This window comes from Armigeres subalbatus, chromosome 3, assembly GCF_024139115.2.
Source record: "Armigeres subalbatus isolate Guangzhou_Male chromosome 3, GZ_Asu_2, whole genome shotgun sequence".
Lineage (NCBI taxonomy): Eukaryota > Metazoa > Arthropoda > Insecta > Diptera > Culicidae > Armigeres > Armigeres subalbatus.
Window position 1 is genome coordinate 369,903,153 of NC_085141.1, and position 21,471 is coordinate 369,924,623.

The 21,471-nt window shown below is 38.4% G+C and overlaps 5 protein-coding genes across 6 annotated transcripts in view; 3 read left to right on the plus strand and 2 right to left on the minus strand.

The window, feature by feature from the left end:
• The window catches only part of LOC134226423 (ADP-ribosylation factor-like protein 6), a 49,986-nt gene extending 49,378 nt beyond the window's left edge, over positions 1-608 (plus strand). For both annotated transcript variants that reach the window (XM_062707192.1, XM_062707193.1), the window contains one exon: positions 123-608. In XM_062707192.1, coding sequence (XP_062563176.1) covers positions 123-394 — 272 coding nt within the window. In that variant the 3' untranslated portion in view covers positions 395-608. The remainder of the gene's footprint in view (positions 1-122) is intronic.
• LOC134226421 (uncharacterized) lies at positions 411-17,147 on the minus strand. Its single transcript, XM_062707190.1, has 3 exons — positions 16,860-17,147; positions 16,116-16,796; positions 411-953 (listed from the first exon to the last, which is right to left on the minus strand). Exons 1-3 carry the CDS (start codon positions 17,022-17,024, stop codon positions 567-569), a joined length of 1,233 nt encoding a protein of 410 aa, XP_062563174.1. The 5' UTR covers positions 17,025-17,147; the 3' UTR covers positions 411-566.
• Positions 2,342-4,104, plus strand: LOC134223570 (E3 SUMO-protein ligase ZBED1-like). The gene is made up of 2 exons (XM_062702751.1): positions 2,342-3,339; positions 3,699-4,104. Exons 1-2 carry the CDS (start codon positions 3,069-3,071, stop codon positions 3,989-3,991), a joined length of 564 nt encoding a protein of 187 aa, XP_062558735.1. The 5' UTR covers positions 2,342-3,068; the 3' UTR covers positions 3,992-4,104.
• On the plus strand, positions 4,416-5,338 carry LOC134223569 (E3 SUMO-protein ligase ZBED1-like). Its single transcript, XM_062702750.1, has 2 exons — positions 4,416-4,842; positions 4,911-5,338. Exons 1-2 carry the CDS (start codon positions 4,416-4,418, stop codon positions 5,336-5,338), a joined length of 855 nt encoding a protein of 284 aa, XP_062558734.1.
• Positions 11,500-12,749, minus strand: LOC134221391 (uncharacterized). Its single transcript, XM_062700584.1, has 2 exons — positions 12,683-12,749; positions 11,500-12,628 (listed from the first exon to the last, which is right to left on the minus strand). Exon 2 carries the CDS (start codon positions 12,499-12,501, stop codon positions 11,500-11,502), a length of 1,002 nt encoding a protein of 333 aa, XP_062556568.1. The 5' UTR covers positions 12,502-12,628; positions 12,683-12,749.
• Positions 17,148-21,471: the final 4,324 nt, after the last annotated feature.

Genomic DNA, 21,471 nt, shown 5'->3' on the forward strand with positions numbered 1-21,471 from the left:
TTTTTTTTTTTTTAATTCTTTATAAACACTTCAATAAAGAATTAAAAAAAAAAATAAAATAAAAATTAACCTCAATATAAACTTGAAATCGATTCTAACCGACTTGCTCCTCTCTTCTGCAGTGGTGGTGAAGGACGAGCTAGAGCTGCTGTTGCAGCATCCGGACATCACCAATCGGCGGGTACCGATTCTTTTCTTTGCCAATAAAATGGACTGCACCGATGCGCTGAGCAGCGTGAAGATTGCCGCCGGCCTCGGGCTGGAGAAGTTGAAAGACAAACCGTGGCACATTAGCTCGAGCAATGCGCTGACCGGCGAGGGCCTGCAGGATGGCGTCCAGTGGATGGTGCATCAAATTCGGGAGTGCGTCGCTAGTTCGAAAGACAACGGTTAAGAACTGAACATTGTGATGGTTTTAAATGTGTATTTTAATGTATTAGCGTATAATAAAAAAAATGTTACATATCGCTTTCACAGACAAACAGACATGTAAATTTCAACGGTTATATCTGGTTGTCTATGAATATACTGTAGACTAATTTACAGATGACAAACTTTTCTCGAGCTTACGTCAGCTCTTTAATAAAATATGTGTTGTCTCCTGCATTTATCTTGATGCGTTTTGTGGGTGGTGGTGTGACAGCAACTGTTGTTGAGGGTGGCACGTCCTTGACTTTAACAAAGGGTAGCTGAAGCTGTACAGGTTTAGAAGCACCCGATGTTGATAAACCGTAAAGGGAAATTATTTCATCATCTTCTTCCTCACTATTTGAATCAGATTCTTCTTTAACTTGTACATGTGCATCCTTCGATAAGATGTTGGAATTCATTTCATCATCCTCTTTCTCACTATCCGAATCAGATTCTTCCTTGACTTGTACATTCTTGGGTGTGCTGTCGGCCAGAATATGTGTAGCAGAGTTTGGCCGAGTATTGTCCTGTTGAGCATTTGCCTGTTATGAAAAAATGAAATATTGAGCTCGGTTTTAATTGGCGGAGAAGGCGGTTTGGATAATAACGTTTTTCTAGAAATTCTGTTTCGCAGATTATCTTTGCTCTTATTTTACATTTAAAAAATCAAGATAATTCATCGAGTGGCGATACTACCTTTTTGTAGGTATTTAGTTGTTGAACCCGTTGAATCAGCCTTTTATATAGCTGATCGTAAAGACTCTGTTCTTTGTCGAATGCAACTTGTGGTCAGACAATCGTCTTTAATTTAGTGAAACGAGTATGTTATTTACTCAATGTTTCGACATAGGGAATGTTTCATTTTCCCCCTGAGGAAGACACAATCCTCGTGTCAAAATGTTGAGTATATAATAGGGGGAATGACGGCTTTGGCAGGTTTTGTTCTAAGAACATTGTGGCCAAATTTCATAAAATTTGGTCGACAAAGACCCCCCTGCCAATAATAGGGGGAAAATGAAACATTCCCTATGTTTATGTACATTGAGTAAATAACATACTCATTTCACTAAATTAAAGACGATTGTCTGACTACACCGTCTTTCCCCCTATACCAGGGTGACCACTCTAGTCGACAAAATATGTACATTCCCGGGGTTTTCCCGGTAGGCTTTTCAAAATTTTCCCGGAAATTTTTAAGTGCCTGAGAAGGTTTTGATTATGTTAAACAAACAAAGAGAATAGTTTCTTGGTATATAAAATGTACAACATTATATTTAATTTTCAGTTATTTGATAATAAGCATTGAATTCTAACATTCTTACAGACTTATGACCCGCTGTACATTTTTTAAAGTTCTGACTACTGTTTAGTCCGAAAGGTTTTGAGATATTGATTGCGCTCTAGAAGCTATGTGGCAGGAAAATAATGAAAAGTACACATATCAACGGTTTCGTGGAATACTGGCACAACTCAAAATACTTCATTTTTGACATTTTGATTGCAAAGCACAGAAAACAGTATGAAGTAACACTTGACAAAGACAAAGAAACACATAAAAGTAATCCTGATGTATCAAAACATGCAAAAATATCCATGGAATTCGAAATATTTACAAAAACATGAAAGATTTTTTTATTGAGATTTTTTAACGTTGTTTCTGAACATTTTCAGATTTCGAGTTGTGCCTGTATTGCACGAAACCGTTGAGTTGATACAGGGAAAAAATATTTAAAAGATTACAAAATCGTTAATTGATGAGTCATTAAAAAAATTACATAAATAATGTTCATATGTCTAATGTTTTCTCTAAGTTAGTTCCTTCTAACGATCTAACAGTCTTCTGCTAAGAAAATTATTTTGAGCTTTAAGTAGAATGTCTTCACTTGTCATGAGACGAGTTTGTACAATCCCATTGAATTCCACCACTTAAATGTATCTTGACAGATACGTATTTCGACCTCAACAGTAAGGCCGTCTTCAGTGTCTCGTACTTGACTCGACTTGTACAAACCCGTCTTATGACAAGTGAGTCTTTTGCTGTAAACGGCAAGCTAAGACTTTATTTTCAGTAAACCTATCTTTTAAAAAGGGTCCTCCACTGTTCTGTACTCGGTAAATCTTTTATTTTTGCAGTACCGTCAAACGGGGTGACTTGGGTTTGCCACAAGTTTTTGTTTTTTTTTACAATAAAATATGCCCAAACATCGAACTTTTCTTCACGCATCCCTAGGTTACATTATATTTGTTGTGCCTAGTTGGTATTTAGGTGAAAATATTACTCACTGTTGTTTTTTTTTGTATTATTTTGTGAAACATTTTCGTTAATTGAAAGTCGAACGTCGTAAATCGTAAGTTCGTGTAGCAAATTGAAAATAAATTCACTTCTATTTTTTTCAAAGAAAACTTTGATGAAGACAGCGGTAGAAGTTAAAAAACTAGGGCTGTGACGATATCGATAAATCCGATAATATCGATAAATATCGGATTGATATTATCGATACGATAACCGATATTTTAAAATCCGATATCGACGATAATTGACTCGATAATATCGCCGATATGACTAAGGACCCAGTTAACCCATGTATTTTATCTCAAAACGCGACGCTGCGCTCACCATTGTGGCACGGCCTTAAGGCTACCGCACTACCGTAAAAATGTCAGAAGTTTGGAATTATTTCGTTAAAACCTCCAGCCTTTCCGCGAAGTGCAAAATATGTGGCGTGGACGTACCACGGCGTGGTAATACCACAAATTTAAAAGTCCACTTACAAAAACACCCGCAAAAGAATAAAGTGTCAGGAAGTGCATCGACATCTCAGGAACAGAATCCAGTATCTTCTCCCAGTACCAGGACCAGTTATGCGGCTGAAGAAAAACCAGCATCGAAAATTGAACAAATGTTCAAGGACGCGCAATTGTGGTCAGGTACGATAATAATAATAGTAAAAATTCCGTAAATAATCTTTTGCTTATTTTTTTCGATTGGGTTGTATACGGTAGTTGTGCTTGCCAGACTATGAACTATATATGATATAGAGCTACTATATATCAAATGAAATAGCTCATAGTCTGGACTTGATATTAGTAAAAAATATCAAGTTCGAATAAGACGAGACTTTAAAAGTAATAATATAATCCACTTCGTACAAATCGTATTGGTAGTCAAATTCAAAACATTTTTCATTGAATTATTTCTATTATTTTTATTTGACATAGAAATAATCTAAAAAAAGCTACTACTTAGTACTTATAACTAACAACTAACATTCATTTCCCCCTTAAAGATGATGGGCCAAAGAGCCGCGAGATAAATGATGCGATTGCTTTCATGATCGTTAAAGATTACCAACCTTATTCGATCGTCGAAGATGAAGGTTTCGTCAATCTTCTTAAGATTCTGGCTCCGAAGTACAAAATACCCAATCGCAAGCTAATTACCAAAATTGTCGATGACAAATATTCAAAAGTTGTCGAATGTGTCAAACATAAAATTGAGAATAAAGATTTGACAATTACTGCCGACATTTGGACGGACTGTCACACGACAAGAAGTTATTTAGGAGTGACATGCCCCTAAAGCCCACAGATTTCTTCGAATATCCAAGAAATTGATTTGGGTGTTTACATCCTCAATGAGCGGCACAGTAGCGCGTATATCTTAACATGCTACGAAGAGACAGTGGGCGATTTCAAAAACCCAAATAAATTTGGTTGTAACTGACCACGCAGCAAACATTGTTAAATCCGTCGCTGATACATTCTCTGAAGATAAACACATTGGTTGCGTAGCTCATGCAATCAATCTGGTTGCCAAAAAATCCATTGAAACTACAAAAGGACTACCGGAACTGATCGACAAAGTAAAAAGGATTGTTGCCTTTTTCCGTAGATCTACTATCGCCACTGATCAGTTGCATAAGTTGCAGATCGAGGATGGCACAAGAAAACAACCTCTGAAAATAACATCTTTCGTACCAACAAGATGGAACTCGGAGTTAATCATGTTTCAACGGTTTCTCGAGCTTTACGATTATGTACAAATCATAATGTTGGATCAGGATCGCGCATCTGAAATGGTTAAGCAAGATAGTAAAAGGAATTTGGAGGAGGTTGTGAGGCTGCTACAACCACTTAATGAGGTGACAGAGGATTTGAGCGGAGAAAGTTATGCAACAGTAAGTCGAGTGTTGCCCATTATAAATTGTCTTACCAATTGCCTCACTTCCATCAAACCACTATCGTCGATTGGGAAAAATCTCCAAGGATCCTTGTTGTGCGAAATCCAGTCTCGATTTGATAGTTACCGAGTCTCACCAATCTACGGACCAAGTATGTTTTTGGACCCTCGATTCAAAGATGTACATTTCAAGACCACCGATGAACGTAACGCTGCTCAGAAGAAAATAATCGACTTGGTTCTACCACCAGGTAAATTTCGCTCAAGTGGTATATAGTATTTATATTTTCCATTACAAATTTTCTGATTTTTTTTTCAGCTGACGGATCTTGTTCTGATGATGACGAAGAATTTTTCGGAGAGGATCAGCCACCGAAGAAGGTTGCCAATACAAGTGTATGGGGTTACCATGAGGGAATGGTTCAGCATCATAACACCCGAAGGATAACCATACGGAAATCTGATACAGTGCAGAAGGAAATCGACATGTACATGAAATGCCCCGTTGAATCCATGGATTGCGATATTTTTCGATATTGGGATGAGAAAAAAAACTTATTTCCATTCTTATACCAAGCCGCTCTGAAACTTTTACCACGAATCGCAACGTCTGTTCCATCCGAACGTTTGTTTTCAAAAACAGGGCGCATCCTGAACGAAACACGTACCAGCCTTGATCCTGAAAGGGTGAATAGGATCATTTTTTTGCACAATGTCGATAGTACGACTTTTAAAAACGCAAAGTAACTTATGCAACACTAATCGTTGATTATTTTTTGTTGAAAATGTGCAATAAAAGCCAAAATGTGATAAAATTATTATTATTGTATTTTTTATGCATTATCGGATATCGGATCCGATATCGATAACCGAAATCCGATATCGAAACGATATCGATATTTGGTGAATCCGATATCGATATTATCGATAAACACTACCTCGTCCCAGCCCTATAAAAAACAAATTGTTTATCTGGGAAGCCGCTTGGCGGTATGATTTGTCCCCAACAACAATTTTACATTATCTTAATACAGAAAACAGTAAAACTAAGACTTACGGTGGTCAAACAGTGTTGAATCCCCAAGAAGATCCAACACTTGTGGATGGTTTGCTGCTTGATGCGGAAATGCCTTTTCAAAATAATGATCTTAACATAATTGTGGTAAATTGGATGATGGGGAATGAAAGGAATACTTTTAAAAACAACTATCCAGGGAATGACTGGTGGTGCACACCATTCTTAAGCCGACATAGAGCACTTTCAAACCGATGACTTAAAAATATCAATCGATGCGTTGAAATCGTAAAAAAAGGCGGAATGAGGGGAGAGGGGATCCCTCAAGTAAGGCCCCTGCATTGACAGTGATGAAGAATGACCCAGGATGAAAAATCACTATGATTAAGTTGTTCTAAAACATGTTATGATTGAATTCGATGATGTGTTGCAAGTCACCCCGCAGCAGGGGGTGACCATCTTTGCTGGGTTTCCTATTCATATGGGACAAGTATGCGATTCACGGCAGTGTAAGTCATTATCAAAATCCAAAGAGGTTAAATATTGGTGAAAACTTATAAGAAAGTACATAATTAAAAGAATTCTGATAGAAATATATTACTTAGATTTATACTTAGATACTTAGATTGATATGACATTTTTAATATTCAAATATCCCTCAATTAGTTGCACTTAATGAATTAAGAATATATAATCGTTTAGATGTTGTAAAATCAAAGAACAGAACTTTTTGCACAAATGTAGGACAACATTGTTTGCATTCCAATGTTTGTTTACAAAATAAGTTACGCCCAAATCGCAAATCAGTTCTGGTTTGTAGATGCTTTTCTCGAGTAATGCTCATAATTCATTTCAAATATACAGCCTCGAATTCAAGTGTTCTATAATTTTAATAAGATCTGCTATATTAAAAAATTAAGATATACTTTTGGATTATATATTTTATTTATTATAAATCTATATACATATATACAAATGAATTTCTGTCTGTCTGAACCTTATAGACTCGGAAACTTCTGAACCGATCGCCGTGAAAGTGTGTATGCAGGAGTTGTTGGGGCCGGGAAGGTTCTTAAGATGGTTCCAGACCCCTCCCGCTTTGGAAAGGGGGCTCCCATACAAATGAACCAGAAGTTTCTGCATAACTCGAGAACTAATTAGAGAAAAAAATCAATTTTAGGCGAAACGAAGTTCGTCGGGTCTGCTAGTTTTATATAAATTAAAAAAAAATCCCGGTGAGCTTATCAAATTCCCGGGGTTTTCCCGGATTCCCGGGTGAGTGGCCACCCTGCTATACGCATTTTACTAAATTAAAGACTGAGTAGCCGTTCATTACTAAAATACTAAAAAATCAGTTAAGGCAGTGGACGAATTTCGCGCCAACTCGACCAGCGGTTGGCAGCACCATCTCAGAATCGAATGAAACTTAGTGGGCATAAGGATATGGTATTTCTAAGCTACTCTGCATACTTAGTTTTTCAAAAATTGTCAAGAGTAACATTTGACGTGGGCCTAATTTTTTTTTCATTGATTTTTTTTAAAGCGATGTTACTTCAAAAATACAAGACCTACAAAAAAGTGTTGTATGGCGGACTGTCGCGAAATTCCCTGAAGTTTTTTGGAAAAATATCCAAAAAAAAAAACCGATTTCTACACTGAAAAAAAAAAAGTTTTTAAAATTAAAATCGATAATACAAAAAAACTTTTCTGGGAATAATGTTTCTGTGACATATTTAAGGAAAAAAAGTTGTTCTAACTACAACTTTTTTCACATCCATATTGAGTGAAAATTTATCAGCGTGTTTTATGCCTACAGCGCCAATCATAGGTTCTTCTTCTTCTTCTTCTCTTCTCCTTCAACTGGCACAGCTACAGATGCTATATCGCCACCTAGTATTCTTTATAGTCTCTTGGACTTTATCTTCGACACGCAGCGAGTTGTTTATTTTTCAATCGTCAGCTGCGCGGTCGAGCATGACATTTGACGGTAGTTACCATGGTGTTACATCGATTACATCTTAATCAGTAAATTTTGAAAATGATTATAACGCTATGTTGACTTCTTCCAGGAATCGTATGACATTCTTGAGTAATTGAGTATCTTTCTTTCTTTGCGTAGATTTCTTGAAGTGAGTTGAATTTATCTAAATCATACTTGGCTCTAGTATTTAGGTATTTGATACAAAACAGAATAACATGTTTAGCATTTTCAACATCGTCGCATAACTCGCATATGCATTCCGGCTCCAGTTTTATTCTAAACAGACCATATTTGGAATAGTCATGACCTGAGAAAATTCTGTTCAAGGATCGAACTTGTTTGTTGGTTAACCCAAGTCCGTGGAACCATGGTTTCGCGGTATAGTAGTTTGTAGTTCGAAGTATTTTCTGCCCTTTTCTTGTTCTGAAGTGTAGGCGACGTACCAGTCTTGTGAATCTTGTTCTGCCGCGACTTGGAAGTAATTAATTGCATCATGTTTGAATATTTTGTTTTCTGCTATTGCTGTTTGGTTCAGCGCCAGTTTCGCCAACGTGTCTGCCATTTCATTTCCGGCAACGCCAGTGTGTCCTGGAATCCATTGTATGTAGGTATTGGATTCAGAAGCCATTTTCAGCATTTCTTCGACTACTCTATCTCGTGTTTTATCTTCTTTGGCGTTCTGTAAAAATTCACAGCCCGATCAAGAATCCGTAAAAATCGCCGCATTTGAAATCTTGTTTTTCTTTATATATTGCAAGGCAATATACATTGCTTCTATTTCAGCTGACATAATTGATACTGTGTTTTGCAATTTAAGCGACAGTTTGAAGTTCCTGTTGGGATGATACATTCCAACTCCGCAGATGTCTCCGTACTTGGACGTGTCCGTATATATTATTTGATTTCCAGAGTACTTCCCGTGTATTAAACCGAGCGTGAGTTGCTTCAGCACTTTAACTGGAGTATTGTTTTTTATCCAAGTTCCCTCGTGTAGTGTTGTCTGAATATTTACTGAGTCCCAATTCTCGGTTGAGATTGTCGAGTTAGACATTATAGTGAATATTTCCCTATGCGTACTCAAAATTTCTTCAAGAAAGGTTGTTTTCTGAGCATTTTGTACAACGTGTTGATCCTGTAGTTGTTGCCATACTGCTGTTCGATTATAACAGTGTTTAACAAGTTCTTTGCCTGCTATAAGAATCCGACGACTTTGCGGCCGATCCTGTGCAGCTATTGCGTGGAGGGTATTTAGAGGAGTGCTTTTGGTGCAACCAGTGATTTTGTGAAGACACTGATTATTGATATACCAAGCCATACTGTAGATTGTCGATCCGTATTCATAGTAGTTTCTAATCAAGGCATTGTATAGCAGATTCATCATTTCTGGATGACCACCTGATTTTACCCCGCTAATCACCTTCAACATGTTCAATCTTTCTTCTGTTTTTGTTTCACTTCCGGATATGACTTGAAAAGGTTAATGTTTTGTCTAGTATTATGCCCAAATACTTATGTCTTCTAACTGTCTCCACTATCTCGTCGTTGATCTTAATTCTCAGTTCCTTTCTATTAGCTTGAAAGATTATGCTTTTAGTTTTGGTTGCATTTATCGTGAAGTTCAAATCCTTGGTTTTTGCCTCAAATTGATTTAAAAAATCCTGTCCTTCGAGTCTAGCGTCTTCTAAGTTCTTACCCTCTATAATAACAGCAAAATCGTCGGCACATTGAACGAGTGTAACGCCTTCCACACATATGTGATGTAGGACGCTTGTGTATGCATTAAATAGGGTATCACCCTGTGGCAAGCCATTACTTATTGTGCGCTCTATAGACTCTGAACCTACCTGCATCAGTAGCCTCCTGTTTGACAAGAAGGCGGAAAAGTAATTTATGAGGTCTTGGGGTACCTTGTTCGGCTAGAATTTCTATCATGGTATTCAGCTGATCCATATTGAAGGCGTTAGACAAATCGATAAATACCACTGCTGCAACTTTATTGCATCGTTTTATCCTAAGTATTTCATGAATTACGAAATTCAAGCACATTGTAGTCGACATTCGCTTGCGAAAGCCAAACGATAACGTAGGTAGTATTTGATGTTGTTCTATGAATTCCTGGTACTTATGTAGTACCGCTGTATTTAAGATTTTCAGACTGCAGTTTATTAGCGATATGGGTCTCGCTCCGTCTACCACTTCGGGATTCTTCCCCGGTTTGGGGATCGCTACTATTCTGATGTTTTTCAAATCGCATGGAAAACGCCCCGTTTTCCAGATGTTCAGATTTTTGATTAGTTGCTCTTGTACCTCGTTAGGTAGCAATTTGACAATATCGTAGCTGATTCCGTCTGGCCCGGGTGCGGATGTTCTTTTTGCGTAAAGGATGTCATTCCATGTTGCCTTGGATATTATTTCGTTTTTATTTTGATATTGTAGGGTTTCTATGTACTCTGTTTCCACGTTTGGGAAGTGTTTGTTCAGAAATTGCTGCGCCATCTGACTATCCTCGTGTACTACTACGTTTTCTTTGTTTGATTTTTTTCTTCCAGTGAGCCTTCTAATGCTATCCCATATCACCTTCGATGGAGTGTTTGGATCAATTGAATCAACGAATTTTCTAAAGTTTTCTGTATTGTTCTTCCTTTTCAATTGGTTGAAAATGCATTCTGCTTTTTTGAAGATGATTAGGTCTTCCATTCCACCGGTTCTGTTGAATCTCGCTCTCGTTTCCTTCTTATGTATCCAAGCCTTCTCAACTTCATCACTCCACCAATGATTCGGAATATGTTTGTTTCTTTGTAGTGCCGTTTTGTTAACCGTTTTTATCCTGTCTTGCAGATCATTTATGGTTTCTGTTTCCGACGAAGTGATTTTTCCCAGTTCCTCTTTGAGAATCCTTTTGTTTATGAAGTATCCCGTTGGTTTGCTGTTCTTCCCTGCATACTCCGTTGTTATTATAAGATGACGACTGCCACCTATACCGTATTCCAAGACCTTCATTTTCAGATCCTGGAAGATAATTGGCGTTGAAAGCACTAGATCAATTGTCGATGGATTCTTATTGAGTTCTGTTGGCACGAAAGTAGGTTCTCCTTGATTCAGCAATATGAAGTCAAATTCGGTGATGAGGTCCACAATTTTTGCGCCTTTGCGATCCGAACGGTTCGTATCCCACGTGTAGTGATGGGAATTAAAGTCGCCTCCAAATATAACTTTGGGATAGGGTTGAATTTCTTTGAAAATTTGCTTAAGGTTATTTTCTAGGTCATTGGCGTTAATACTAGGGGATATGTATATAGAAACTATTACAATATCTATGCCTAGGATTTCCCTTGCTAAACATTGTATTTGATCGTTACTAGTTATTCTGATTTCCTTTGATTTGTATCTTTTATCTATGAGTATGCCAGCTCCGCCATACCCGTCTGTTCTAGAGCAAAGGTAAGTATGATAATTTGTTATTTTATATTTTGTTTTTTCCAACTCTAACTTACTCCATGTTTCTGATAAGATTGCTACGTCAAACTTGTCTTGTAACAAAATTCTGGTTAGTTCCTCTTTGTTTTTATACATGCTTTGTATATTGCATTGTAGTATTTTGAAATTATTACTCATTGTCATTACGATTACTTACGTGTCTGCTACGATTCGTTTTCTATAGTGTCTGTTGCATCTTCCCACTTCGAGTATGTGTATATGTCATCTTTCAATAAACGGCGTTTTGGCGTTGTTCCTGTTTCTGCAATTGTTGCTGTTCCTGCTGGAATTCCTGATTAAGAGTTTGCTGTCTGTGCTTTTCTACCTGGGTGGCGAGTCTATCGAATTCCGATACACGGTAGCGATTGAACAAGGCTACTCCTGTTGTCTCCGGTGCACCATCGCATGTTTTCTTCTTCTTCTCCGCGTAGATTGTCACTGTGTCAGCAATGTTGATTTCTTTGAGCGCTCTTTTACTTTTTGTACTGCCTGTGGTTTGTATTGTTGTGGATCCTTTGGCTTGTAGTTGCCTGCCGTCATCGTTGCGAAACTCTCTGATGGTGTTGGGAAATCCGCTAGATTTTCCAATATGTCATACCGATTCTGCGTCATGATTGGATTAATCTCGCGTGCTTCTAGGTAGTTCATGTTGGATTTGGCCATAATCTTCTTGATGTTCCGTTGTTTCTCTCTCTCTGGGCAATTAGGGTCATTCGTGCGGTGATCTCTCTTGCAGTAGAGACAAGCGTTTTTGTTATTGCAGTCACCTGTTTCCACCCCTTCGTGGTGTGTCGCGCAGACTGGACATCGTTTTTTGGACCGGCATGTTTCCGTTTTATGACCGTAGCGTAGACAGTTTTCACACAGTACGGGTTTGCTGATGAATGGTTGAACGCTATTGTTGCAACAGTACAATTTTACTTCGGCGGGTAATTGGCTTGTTCTGAACATGATGCTGATGCGGTTGGTTGGTATTTTCATGTTGTTAACGAATCGATGCAATCGGTAAATGTTCACGATTGGTACTTCACATGTCATATTCTCCATAATTTCTTCATTGGACATTTCGACTGGCACGCCTGATACTACTCCAGTGATCGTTAGAAAGTTTCGCGGTACGTAGAAACTGTAGTTGTTTCCCTTCATGGTTTCATCCTCTTGTAGTCGGTTTGCAATCGTGTAGCTCTTGACGAAGACAAGCAGTCTTTTCTGGCCCATGGGTCGCATGTTAATGATATTGTCCTTGTACTCCTTACTCTTACATAGAAGTTTGCCGACTGTTAATTTGTTGATGCGAATTTCTCCTTTTTGATCGTCGATTAGTTCAGCAATTAAGCGATATGGTCCTTTGTCATTTTTGGTGTATTCGAATTTTTCGTAGACTTTTCGTTTTTGATTAGGGTCTCCTGTATCGGGGTTTTTAACCCCCGGCGGCATGTTGAGGTTATGTTACTCGCTCAGCGAGTAACTTTCGGTCTATTATGGTTCTATTTGATGTCTCGAGAACCACCTTGACAAATTTTTCTCAATCCAAGAGGCATACGAAGATAAAAACATCGAAACTCTGAAAAACATATGTAAGTTTCTAAAAGAAATAAAATTAAACATATAAACGCACTAAATACATGACAACCAAAATCGACAAATAAAACATAAACAAAAATTGCTCCCTATGAAAAACCGACTGGCGATTGGCGAAACCGACTGGCGAAAGATTGGGTAAAAATGAGTATATTTCCATATATTTTTTGACTCTTTTGATATCATTGTGATGACCCGATCATTTTTGAGGTTATGAGCAGAAGGAAAACAAACATGTTTTTACACATGACGGATTGCACATTAGTGTGCGAGCGCTAAACGTCACTCATCTCTATATAGCGAATGTGCTGTGCCATTTAACAGTGGGTGTTTTTATGACAACACTCACGATCAGAAGAAGAAGAAGAAACTATCTACAGATTTACGTAGTCGATATATTTGTTAAACTTTTAACACTAAACGGTAAACTTGATTTCCAATTAAACAATTCCAAATTTATTCTCAATTCAGTTCACATGTGAACAAAACACTCTGAACTCTCCAACGATGTTTTTCCGAATGTATTTATATATCTCTTTGCACTGCAATCATAGGTTCAGCAGCAACACATTTTGGACGTATAAAAATTTGTTTAGGCAGCAATTTATCATAATCTAACATTAAAGTGGACCAACATTTGAAAAGGGCGTATATGGCATCGCGTAACCTCACTTTTTACCTATGCACTGACCCAAAAAAATGAAAATTTTGATATTTTGACAGCCCAAATGAAAAATAAAATTTCAGAGACGTTTAAACTAATTAAAATCTAGTTATTCTATGCATTTCCGCGTACAAATTTCTTAAATTTAAATCCAGTGCACAGGTAGATTGAGGTTAGGGAAACGCCACTGAGTTAAGGAGTATTTTATGAAAAGTTGATCAATGTTTTATCTTGTCTTTTGTGCACAGGCATATACACGGACAGTTAGGCATCTGCTCAGTTCGTTTAATAACTCATAACACTATTGATATTTTACCATTTTAATACTATGTTCGCACTAGGGCCTTGTAACATGTTATTCGGCTATCTTGGTGAGCTTTCTTTTGTCGATAATTTGAATAACATGTTATTCTGGCCGTAGTGCGAACATGGTATAAACTATAAAATAATATAATTTGAATCAATAATTACCTAAGTACTTGATTTGATTAATTACTGTACGTTTTTATTTGTAGGAAAAGGGATCTCCCACTCCCACAAAAATAGAATATGTACACTGGATTCTGTTTTTACACGATTTACATTTTCTCAATTTTGCACCCATCCTAAATGTTTGACGTAAATTAATTATCATGTGATTTTTCTTTGATTTATTCGGAATTTTTTGAAACATGTTGCAAAGATTTTGGTGGTAAATTGAAGTCACACGTGTGTGTGCGTCATCCTCTATTCCTCACCCATCTGGGGGCGTTGATCAAGTAGTACTACGAATAATTTGATCAAATCGCATGCTCCGTTATGGTGCCCTTTTGTTACGAAGACTAGTACTACAAAAAGGATTCACTTCTGAAGCACGAAATGTTTCTTCAGAAAGTGTAGGGAATGGGATGTACTAGTTGTTCATAACAGGTACAGCAAAACTTCACAAGGACGCCCTTATTCGTACTATCTACTAAGGAAGTAGAAGGTCAAGAAGAGCCACCGTTGCTAACTAAAGCGTGAACCGGATACCTGGGACTCCCACAATATCCGCGGCAATAGCAGCAAACGATGCCCTGTACGTATTTAGTGGTTATTTTATGAGTATTTAAATTGATAAAACGATGAAGGTTAGAAATATAAACAGCTACTACGTGTACATCAATTTAGGTCATCCACTATAAAGTCAAATTCAATTAGTTATGAATATAATAGTAAGTTTTCTAAATACATTTTATTGGCTTCAAAAATAGAACTACAAGAAATACAGTCAGATCTGCAAGAGTCTAATTAAGAGATCATCCATTCATGAACATATGAGGAAAAAGAAGTAATATAGGAAACAAAACAAATATAACCATTTTATAAATTTGAAGAATACAATGTTCACAATAAGTATATTAAAAGGTTCAGAGATTATATCAAGCTAAAGAATATAAGAGTGAAAGTTACTTGCAAATGCAATTTATTTAAGACAAAGGAATTGATTGATTGGCAAGAAAACTAAATTGTAAGAGACCTTTTTGAACAAATTGTTATCCGACCTCCAAACTGTCGGTGAAAGCGATGATCCAATCTAACTTTAGACCCATTGACGTTAATTAATACTGCTAGTATTGATAGAACGAACAACAAATAATTTGTCAAGAGATATAATTATGATCATAAACAAATGTTCTACAAAAGGTTTTCAAGAGACATGAAAAACACACATAGTTTATTTAACTGAAATATTATGAGAGAACAAGGATAGATCTCACCGAGTCTTCTAAGAAGCTTCAGAACTTTCCACCATTCAGCACAGAGGTTTTCTGGATCATGTCAAATAATCCTAATAGGCTTTATTTCAAGCATTGGAATATTATGGAATGGATGGATGGAATATTAAATTGATTTTGGCGGAATACTATGATTTATTTATTGGAAAAATGGAACTTTGCGTAGACGTTCACCAAATAAACCTTTGCATAGCAGCACACATGTTCCACATAGGTCATATGTGACGACCTGATTTAGTCACATTCAAGTTGTTGTAATCAATTTTGTTTGATTTTTGTTGCTCGGGTTACAAACAAATATATTAATATGTTCAAGCTTTGTACATTTTATGGTATTTTTTTGTGAACTATTGCAAAAAAAAACAACAGAAATAACAATTTATGGTAAATTTTATCATGCGCAAGGTGGTTGACTGAGCTTGTTAATCGTTATCCCTAGTAAATTATAAGGCAAAATTTCTTTTGACTTTATATGAAAAGTACTTGAAAAAATTGAAGTCGTTTAATAAGCGATTTGTTGGAACAGCAAAATAAAGCTTTGGGTTGATGGGAATAATTGGAAAATTTAATTACTTACACTTGTAAATAATTTTGTTCCAGCCGAACTCTAGGTTATTTCCCGACTCAAACAAATTCTCAATTAATTACCGTGTACTACAAACCAAGTAATTCGGTTGTAATGCGCCCGAGCGACAAACGCTGCGAACGGGAATGGGGGGTGCCGCCCAAATGGTCCCTGTAATTAGATAGAACTCACCGAATTTTCGTTTTCATGAAAATGAGCAATCTTGAAAGGTTTCACTACTTCCTCGTCTATAATTGATTCACTTCTGAAATAAGCAACACTCTTTTTATAAGGTTTTTCTGGCTGTAACACTTTTTCACTATATACAAAAAACACTAAATTATTTCGAATTAAAAGCTGCTCTGGTGGTAAATTGAAGTCACACGATTAAAAATACGAGCGAAAAAAATCGTGTAAAAACAGAATCCTAAAACATTCTAAAATATTACTGGATAGTAATAAATAACATTGCATAAGCAATTACCTTCTCAATTTCTCGCGTTTTCCGTATCTGTTCCTCATTTTCCATCACTTCGTTTAGTACATCAACCGATTTGTAGACGTTAGGTAAATTTGCTCCAATTTGCTGCGACCGCGAATGGGTATGATTCGAGTGAAGATAGAATGCGCTGTACGTTTTATCAACGTAGAGCAGTGCCATACATTTGTGACTCCTACGATGTTCACAAACCCAATGGGTGCCATTCAATCGGGGAATCGATACACAGTAGCGGAATCCGTCATAGATTAGACCACGTTTGGAATTTTGAGTTTTGTAAAAGAAGAATTCCTGCTTCTGCAGCTTCACTGGTTTTACGGTGGTTGCACTTGGGGCTGCAGTGGGCTTTTTCGTGGGCGGTTCAGGAGGTGGTGATGCATCCAGTACCGGTTGTTTCGATTGAACTTGTAGCCTGATGGACCCCTTTCCCTCGGTATTCATCCGAATGATCACTTTAATCGGATCACCATCCTTCACATGCTCTAGGACATTTGTATTGTGAATTGCACTCTTGGCCAATTCGATTTGATTCTGTTTCCGCTCAATAGCTTTCTTCTGTAGGGTGTCGTTATTGATTTGACAGCGGGACCTATAGTGGTGGAATTCCACAAGGCTTTCCAGGCAAGTGGAACAGATAAACGAACCCGCGTCCTTTTCTGGATCAAGCTGAAATAAAAATCAAACATCAAATGATTTGTTCCACACGCCATTAGTAGAAAAGCCCAGAACCTCTATTTTCAAAAGCTCCCGTATGATTGGAAGAATGTCCTTGTGGATGTCGCTAGCAGCAGCATCTCTGATCGTGGTCAGTTCATTATGTTTTGTTGGTTCCGCCAGACACAGGCGGCAATATTCCGGCTCCTCGTACTCGAATACCACCGTCACGTTAGCCATGGTCCGTTTACCATGAAAATTAAATTTATTTATTTAAAAAAAAACACCTTGTTCGACAAAAGAAAACTTTTGATGATTTGATACGCCGCTGACGTTTTTCGTTATTTGTTTGGATGTTTACGCTTAAGGTCGGTAAAGAAGCTTAGTAAAACGGGTGTACCCCGTTAGGCATAACGGACTTTAGGCATAATGGACGTTAGGCATAAAATGACCCATTCATTTCATTTATTTAGTTAACATCTAAACAGATAACACTGAATCAACAATTCGCCTTGACGGCAGCGAGAAAACAAAATGGGGGTTGGGTGATGCTTTTTTATTTCACCCGGCAAGGCATATAGGACGTCAATTTTAAAATTCTTGTTAAACCGTTAAAACGCATTTTAGCCGGAAATAGTTAGATTTTTCGAGTTAGAAATTTCTTTTACTTTCAGATTAGCAACACTAAAGTTGAATTATTTTGATTAAAAAAACATGTATTGATAAGTAGTCAAACATGTAGTTTTCCAAATTTCTAATGCTACGTATTTAAAATCTTTTGGTAAATCAGTTTTAAAAACATTTTAAAAGCAATTTAAAATATATTTCCTATCTTCACCATGTTGAAATACAGTGATTTCACGCACACGTCCGTCTCCACTAGATGGCAGCTGCGCGCCTTCGTCAAACCGAATTTGACGCCACAATGCACGGTTCGAGGCCGCATCTCTCCATCCTCGGATACGCCCCACGCTCGCCAAGTCGTTCTGCACTTGGTCTGCCCATCTCGCTCGCTGCGCTCCACGCCGTCTCGTACCTGCCGGATCGGAAGCGAACACCATCTTTGCAGGGTTGCTGTCCGGCATTCTTGCAACATGTCCTGCCCATCGTACCCTTCCGGCTTTAGCTACCTTCTGGATACTGGGTTCGCCGTAGAGTTGGGCGAGCTCATGGTTCATTCTTCGCCGCCACACACCGTCTTCTTGCACACCGCCAAAGATGATCCTAAGCACCCGTCTCTCGAATACTCCGAGTGCTTGCAAGTCCTCCTCGAGCATTGTCCATGTTTCATGTCCGTAGAGGACAACCGGTCTTATTAACGTCTTGTACATGACACATTTGGTGCGGTGGCGAATCTTTTTCGACCGCACTTTCTTCTGGAGCCCGTAGTAGGCCCGACTTCCACAGATGATGCGCCTTCGTATTTCACGACTAACGTTGTTGTCAGCCGTTAGCAAGGATCCGAGGTAGACGAATTCCTCGACCACCTCGAAGGTATCCCCGTCTATCGTAACACTGCTTCCCAGGCGGGCCCTGTCGCGCTCGGTTCCGCCCACAAGCATGTACTTTGTCTTTGACGCATTCACCACCAGTCCAACTTTTGTTGCTTCACGTTTCAGGCGGGTGTACAGTTCTGCCACCTTTGCAAATGTTCGGCCGACAATGTCCATGTCATCCGCGAAGCAAATAAATTGACTGGATCTGTTGAAAATCGTACCCCGGCTGTTACACCCGGCTCTCCGCATGACACCTTCTAGCGCAATGTTGAACAACAGGCACGAAAATCCATCACCTTGTCTTAGTCCCCGGCGCGATTCGAACGAACTGGAGTGTTCGCCCGAAATCTTCACACAGTTTTGCACACCATCCACCGTTGCTTTGATCAGTCTGGTAAGCTTCCCAGGGAAGCTGTTCTCGTCTATAATTTTCCATAGCTCTACGCGGTCTATACTGTCGTATGCCGCCTTGAAATCAACGAACAGATGGTGCGTTGGGACCTGGTATTCACGGCATTTTTGAAGGATTTGCCGTACAGTAAAGATCTGGTCCGTTGTCGAGGGATATCACTTTGTAGGCGGCATTAAGGATGGTGATCGCTCGAAAGTTCTCACACTCCAGTTTGTCGCCTTTCTTGTAGATGGGGCATATAATCCCTTCCTTCCACTCCTCCGGTAGCTGTTCGGTTTCCCAGATTCTGACTATCAGTTTGTGCAGGCAAGTGGCCAGCGTTTCCGGGCCCATCTTGATGAGCTCAGCTCCGATACCATCCTTACCAGCGGCTTTGTTGGTCTTTAGCTGTTGAATGGCATCCTTAACTTCCCTCAAGGTGGGGGCTGGTTGGCTTCCATCGTCCGCTGAGCTGACGTAGTCATCTCCTCCGCTGCCTTGACTTTCACTGCCTGTACTCTCAGCGCCATTCAGATGTTCCTCGTAGTGCTGCTTCCACCTTTCGATCACCACACGTTCGTCCGTCAAGATGCTCCCATCCTTATCCCGGCACATTTCGGCTCGCGGCACGAAGCCTTTGCGGGATGCGTTGAGCTTCTGATAGAATTTGCGTGTATCTTGAGAACGGCACAGCTGTTCCATCTCCTCGCACTCCGCTTCTTCCAGGCGGCGTTTCTTCTCCTGAAAAAGGCGGGTCTGCTGTCTCCGCTTCCGTCTATAACGTTCCACGTTCTGCCGGGTACCTTGCTGCAGCGCGACCGCCCGCGCTGCGTCCTTCTCCTCCAGAATCTGTCTGCACTCTTCGTCGAACCAATCGTTCCGTCGACCTCGACCCATATACCCGACGTTGTTCTCCGCTGCGTCGTTAATGGCTGCTTTGACTGTATTCCAGCAGTCCTCAAGAGGGGCCCCATCGAGCTCACCCTCTTCCGGCAACTAAAATGACCCATGTTACGTAATTTTAGAAAGAACCCCAAGAAACAGCCCATGACATATAAAGAAGGCAGAATTGGGTTGTTTAGCAAAGAAACATATGAGGTTTTTTATAGTTTAACATAAAGAGCATGCTTTTCTGAAATAAGCCATTTCAATCGATAGAATGACACTAACATTCATAGAATGACAGTTAGCCCATGCAGCATAAGAACAAATTTTTAGTCCCATATAAATTTAAAATGCAAATTAAAAATTGTTCCGGGGCTCCAAAAATTCTGAAAAATTGGGGTTAGGCTCAGTTTTTTATGCACATTTAGAATATGTAAAAACATATATACCCCTAACAACCCAATTATGAGTATGACAAACGTCCTTTATGCTACGTTTAAACACAGAGAACAGACATGGAGGCTCGAACAATTTTTTTTGCAAAACATGTGTAAACAAACACACCGAACCTCAACGCCATCGACGTCGACATTGCAACTCACAATCTCATTTTGACAACACGATGGCGCTGGTATGCTCTTGCTTGCATAACGACACTAGCGCACAGTGGCATTTTTTGATGACGCTAGCGCTGATTATGCACGGGATACACGGCGACATTCCAAAGTAAATGAACAGTAAAAAGTTATCACAACATGGCAAGTGGAGCTTCAACGTCTGTTCTCTGTGGTTTAAATAAGGCAAGTGAATTGAGCAAGTCGCTTGAATCGAACGCAAATTGAACGTGTAAACACCTTAATTCAATTCACTTGAACGAAAAGAAAGTTGAACATGTTCAACTTTTGGCAACCCGAATAAAAGTGTACCATAGACTCGACAGTATAAACAATTGAATTACCATATGCTCTACGGTATACAATAGGATATATTGTTTCTTGATGGTTGTCCATATTGTATCAACACCGTGGATATAATACGTCAACATTGTTCTCTAATGTAACAATACTTCCAATTGTTTTTAGAACATTTTAGTGCATAAATTTTAATCATTGATAACTTCTGAAGATTTTGTTCAAAATGCATATAAGCAATACGCGATATTTATCCCATAAGGCATTTTATGAGACAGATCGAAACAGCTGTTTTTCTCGTGTTTATCTACTTTGACAATTAGTGGGAGCCCGTTTGTTTGGTAATTTCCCGCCGAACATTCCGATGGGTCCCATCATCAATTCAACCTGTTTTACTTTTCGTCTACCAGGGTTTTAGAACATAGTTTTTCATATGATTCCTAAAATGTAGCGTTAGATAATTCATACCATTGCATTCTAAGCATGAAATGCTGAAGAAAACACGAATGAAAAGTAAAAAGTTACAAACATTATTTTGTGTTCGGACCTAACGGAATGTTCACGCAGAATCATACCAAAACAAAACATTAGAAGTAAATAAACGGGCCACCGCGGAACGTCTCATAAAATGCCTTATTGCCGAAAATATGCATTATTTTTCTTAAAATTTCATTGTTGAACGGTAAAGCCGTCATAATTAAGAAATCCAATATCGTATTGTTTTACTATAAAAATACAATTCAACCTAATGTAATTTGAACGGTTTTTTTCGGATATTTCAACAATATATTTACGATACACTCAATTGTTGGACAAAAAAAAGTGTATGAAAAAATCTCGGGTTTTGTATAGTTACGATACTTAACAACCCGTACGTTCTAATACGAAAACTTTATTTACAATTTAATGAATGGTTCATAACAATACATTCTACACGTAAAAAAATAACCTTATATGTTATGGCAAAAAACCATTCGAAAATGCTTATACTCTTCATTATGCCA